At 45.3% G+C, this 5,080-nt stretch overlaps 1 protein-coding gene across 2 annotated transcripts; it reads left to right on the top strand.

Annotated features, from left to right (window-relative positions):
• The first annotated feature begins 440 nt into the window (after nt 1–440).
• Nucleotides 441–4,348, top strand: LOC125534584 (lysine histidine transporter 2). Of its 2 annotated transcripts, none has more exons than XM_048697769.2 (8): nt 441–589; nt 2,023–2,177; nt 2,287–2,673; nt 2,875–3,268; nt 3,383–3,488; nt 3,601–3,692; nt 3,781–3,849; nt 3,959–4,348. In XM_048697769.2, the coding sequence occupies exons 1-8, from the start codon at nt 524–526 to the stop codon at nt 4,055–4,057; spliced, it is 1,368 nt and encodes a 455-aa protein (XP_048553726.2). In that variant the 5' UTR covers nt 441–523; the 3' UTR covers nt 4,058–4,348. The 2 variants fall into 2 exon arrangements, with proteins under 2 accessions (XP_048553726.2, XP_087401582.1); XM_087545456.1 differs by having other exon boundaries at nt 2,020–2,177.
• Nucleotides 4,349–5,080: the final 732 nt, after the last annotated feature.

Below are 5,080 nucleotides of genomic sequence, written 5' to 3'. Positions count from 1 at the left end.
TAAGACAAATTTTTTGGATGGAGGTAATAGTATTCTGGTCTACGGTGAGTATCGAGGACTGTTGTGTGATTTTTATTTTTTGTAAAAAAGCCCTCGTAAGAGTTGATCAACTTAATTTAATATATACCCTTTGACATTTTCGGGGAAAACGAGTACTCAATTAATTGTGTAATTGCACTAGCGCTTCCTGTAATAATAAAATAAATATGTACAGCTCGTCATCACCAAAAATAAGATAAATACTTAAACGTAGACTGTTGAAAGCAGACAGGGCGACGGACGACATATGGCGCTCGGGAGGAGGCCGGGGAGTCACAGCGACGCGAGGATGACCGTTTCCAGTTACCTGCAGGTTCTGCCTTCTGAAGTCAACAGTCAATGCATTCCAACGCTGCACGCAGCTCTACAAATAAGCCGGACTCTTCTGCATGACACACATACGCACTCTCCCAAGTCCCAACCTCTTGGCAATCTCTCCATTGCCGAACCTTGGCTGGTTGAAGACAAATCTGCCTAACCGGCCATGGGGACACGGGTAGCGGCCATGGTGGCACGGCCAGCCGAGAACCACACCTCCCTGCCACCCAAGGTGAATCTCTCTCTCTCTCTCTCTCTCTCTCTCTCTCTCTCTCTCTCTCTCTCTCTCTCTCTCTCTCTCTCTCTCTCTCTCTCTCTCTCTCTGGCGCGTCGCTTTGGTTTTGATTCATTTTGTCGGCAATGTTTCGCTAGCCATGGAATAATCTTCCTTGTTCAAATTTCCGTTGCTAATTTCATGAGAGAGAGAGAGAGAGAGTTGTCTACAGGTGTGAAACAAGGAAGTTTAGAGGTGGACATTAGGAGCCTCTTTGATTCGCACGATCTCTAAAACACAGAACAGAAAAATAAATACAAGAATGACATGCCATCTCCAGTAGATTATGATTAGTAGTGACGTTTCATTGTGCTCAGGAAAAACAAAAGATTTAGCACATCAGGATGATGATCACATAATCAGTGTGATATGTGATGCTTTGCCTTAATTGAGGAATTTTTATTTTCAGTAAACAATAAAATTTGTCGTACTTGCATATTAAGTGTAAATTCCTTGCGGCCCAAGAGTGAAATATTTTTTTACAGTGGATAATCGTCCCTCGAATCCAAGATCTACATGTCAATTACTACCATGTACTACTAAATATCTTTGGGGTATTATAAATATCATTGTGGTTAGGTGAATATATACGCATGCGACGATACCGACTAATTTGACATTTAGTCAATATGACAAGTCAACTTGCGTGAATTTATTGGAATCACTTGTCTTTAGTGGGCCCTTCCACGTGCTTTGTTTTCAAGCATGGCTCAATGATCAAATGTGCAGTTTAGTTAACACACTGTTTTGCTCACCTACTGGTAACATTAGCATTGCTCAATGAGCCTCTCCCTCGTTTCTGTCCTGAGTCCTGACTTGGCCACTAGACAAACACTAATTTGTGTCCTTCCTTCCTTCCTTCCTTTCTTTCTTTCTTTGAAAAAGGCCTAAGGTCATATATGAAGTATCACAGGTCCTTACAAACACATCTTAAAAAAAAATATTACATTTAAAATCATGGGAGTGTTGAAGTCTTCTTTCTCTTGCATCCATCCGTAGCGCGTCATGAGCATAGCTCAATATCGCATGTTGGCCTCCGTCTTGGCGGAGCTAACTTTTTTTAAACCAAGGAGTTTGTAGAAGCAATGGCTGGGAGGTCGTCATGGATGCGGACCAAGAGACGCCGTCAGCCATGATCTGCGAAGCAAATCATAGCTTTGGAGAAGAAAACACCAACAAGGGCCTGTAAAAACTCCGTAGACCATGAAAGTCGGTCGAATCTGAAAGGATCTACCTAAAACTCAAACCGACCGGATCCCGGGAGACCCGCCAGGGACACAATTCCACACGCCCTCCGCCAGTGATAAGCTCTACCATACTTGTATTAATTCATGGAATAAGATATTGGATCCTTTTTTCCAATGGCTAACAACGACGGTGAAAACTAGCAGGATTGGAGGACTATGGAGGAGAGAAAGATCGACGACTGGCTCCCGGTCACAGCATCGAGGAACGGCAAGTGGTGGTACTCGGCCTTCCACAATGTCACAGCCATGGTCGGCGCCGGCGTGCTCACCCTACCCTATGCCATGTCCGAGCTCGGCTGGTACATACATACTGTTGGAAATGGGATCACCTGCAACTCCATTGGCATCCATATTATGTATTACTATTTTTTACATGTCGTCGGTTTCACTGATGTTTGATGGTTTTAGGGGACCTGGCGTCGCGGTGATGACCCTGTCGTGGATGATGACGCTGTACACGCTGTGGCAAATGGTGGAGATGCACGAGATGGTGCCCGGGAAGCGGTTCGACAGGTACCACGAGCTGGGGCAGTACGCGTTCGGTGAGACGCTAGGGCTGTGGATCGTCGTGCCGCAGCAGCTCGTTGTCGAGATCAGCTTGGACATCGTGTACATGATCACCGGCGGCAAGTCACTCAAGAAGTTCCACGACCTCGTCTGCGACGGCAGGTGCAAGGACATAAAGCTCTCCTACTTCATCATGATCTTTGCGTCCGCCCAGTTCGTCATCTCGCAGCTCCCTAACTTCGACTCCATCGCCACCATCTCCCTCGCCGCCGCCCTCATGTCGATCTGGTAGATATACCACGGGAAACTAATTTGTCAAAACCATAATTAATAATCCCTCCGTACGGAATTAGTGGAGCCTCGAAAGGATGTATCTAGATGTTTTAGATACATGCGTTTGAGCATCAACTAATCCCGGACGAAGGAAGCAGCTAATTAAGCTAGACGTGGCCACTGACACTGAGATGTATGGACAAACAAACGCCACAGCTACTCGACGATTGCTTGGGGCGCCTCGGTGGACAAGGGGAAAGCGGACGACGTGGACTACAGCCTACGGGCCTCCACTACCTCGGGGATGGTGTTCGACTTTCTGGGAGGCCTGGGACAGATGGCCTTCTCCTTCTCAGGCCACAACGTCGTGCTGGAGATCCAGGCCTCCATCCCGTCGACGGAGGAGACGCCGTCCAAGAAGCCCATGTGGAAGGGCGTGATCGTGGCCTACACCATCGTCTTGCTCTGCTACTTCCCGGTAGCTTTCGTCGGTTATTGGGCCTTCGGCAACAGCGTCGACGACAACATCCTCATCACCCTCAACACGCCCAAGTGGCTCATCGCGGCCGCCAACATGATGGTCGTCGTCCATGTCATCGGTAGCTACCAGGTATACGTACGCGTCCTCCCAACCACTCACTCATTAGTTTTTCTTTTCTTTAAATGGCATGTGCACATAATTAAGACTTAACATGGGAGACGTCGACCAATATTCTCATCTCAGGTTTACGCGATGCCGGTGTTTGACATGATGGAAATGGTGCTGGTGAGGAAGATGCGTTTCTCTCCCGGTTGGAAGCTCCGTTTGGTTTCTCGGAGCCTCTTTGTTGGTAATGCCCCTGATGCGTTTGTCACAAGTGAACTCAATTCCTTCCAGCTAATTAAACCCCCCAAAAAAATCGTCCCAAACAAACATGACTAATGGGATGCAAATCTGCGCAGCGTTCACAATGTTCGTAGGCATCACCTTCCCCTTCTTTGGTGGGCTTATCGGATTCTTCGGTGGGCTCGCCTTTGCGCCCACAACTTATTTCGTAAGCAGTCCATCCACCTTCATTCTACTTCCATTAAAGCAAATATGGATTCAGAGCTGATCAGGTTCAAACATCTTGTTCGGACCAGCTTCCCTGCATCATCTGGCTCACGGTCTACAAGCCCAGGGTATTCAGCCTCTCATGGTGCGCCAACTGGGTAAGATAAACTGAATAGTTAGTACATTTTTTTGTCTTGTGTGCCTGCAATAGACATCTCATTTGATCATCCAATTTTATTTCATTTTTTGTGTTTCCATTCTCTTCAGTTCTGCATCGTTGGTGGGGTACTGCTGATGGTGCTTGGGCCCATTGGAGGGCTAAGGCAGATCATCATGGAGGCCAAGACATACCAATTCTACTCGTAGATCACTAGTTGATTGTTGCAAAGCTATTGTATAGACAAGTAGCAGAATTTGATGCAATGCATCAATGTTGGTGTAGACCTACTAGAGGTTTCATTTGTACGTACCTTCTCCTAGTGTTACCTCTTTGGAGCGCCAACCTGGCAACCACCCCTCCAAGGCACTCCTACCATTTCAAATAGACTGAACTTCTAGGTTTGTTCAAAGCAAATTTTCTTCTTCTGATTTGACCGAGTATGTACAGAAATATGATAATATCTAAGTTGTTGTGAATACGAATATAATATAGCGATACCTGATGCCCACAGTATTTGTATGTATGATGTGGATTACTTTATGCCCGGCTGAATATCGGTGGAAAATAAGCTCATTTATAATTGAAATGGTAATAAAACCATTGAAACAATCGCTTGTTACAACTAAGTGAACGTGGTTATGTCACCTGCTTTTTGGTTTGTAATAATATGGTTTGATCGGGTGATGTTTGTTTCTTGGGAGGCTCATATGGATAGGTAGATGCTTTGATTGACCTATATGTTTTTTGTGATTGCTGAATCTTGTTTGTTTAATCGGTTTTGTGAAATAAAAATTGTGAGTGGCGTGCTCTTTAATTCAAAAAGAAAACCACTGAAATAATAATACAAACACACACCTAATACCTCTTCCAGAGATGATGAACAGAAGCAGGATATCATCCACATTGCCGTCAGGTTTGTTGTGGTTTTCAGTTGATCTCATAAAGGTGTACTCTCCAACGAGCAACCAGAGATGTCAAGGGCATATAATCGGTCAGTGAATAATTGGCGATCTTTCACCACAGCAGGGCACTTTTGGATACGAACAAAATACCGAGAGCAAAAAGATCTGAAAAAAAATCATTGTTGCGCCAAGAATAGAACTATTCCAAATCATTAGTAAGGCACCAGACGGGCCTCGAGAGGGAATATAAGCGGATTTATCAAGCCTGTGAGGAAAAAAGGATCGAATAAAGTTCTGATCACAAGTGCATATGTTTAGTCTCCTGCA

Source organism: Triticum urartu, chromosome 2A (assembly GCF_056163025.1).
Source record: "Triticum urartu cultivar PI428250 chromosome 2A, HENAU_Tu73, whole genome shotgun sequence".
Lineage (NCBI taxonomy): Eukaryota > Viridiplantae > Streptophyta > Magnoliopsida > Poales > Poaceae > Triticum > Triticum urartu.
This window is presented reverse-complemented; position numbering and strand designations above follow the sequence as displayed.

Coding starts and splice junctions, on each gene's coding strand:
- LOC125534584 (XM_087545456.1), top strand. CDS start 524: ATGGGGACACGGGTAGCGGCCATGGTGGCACGGCCAGCCGAGAACCAC. Junction 2,674..2,874: donor GCCGCCCTCATGTCGATCTG/GTAGATATACCA, acceptor CAAACGCCACAG/CTACTCGACGATTGCTTGGG. Junction 3,850..3,958: donor TCTCATGGTGCGCCAACTGG/GTAAGATAAACT, acceptor CATTCTCTTCAG/TTCTGCATCGTTGGTGGGGT.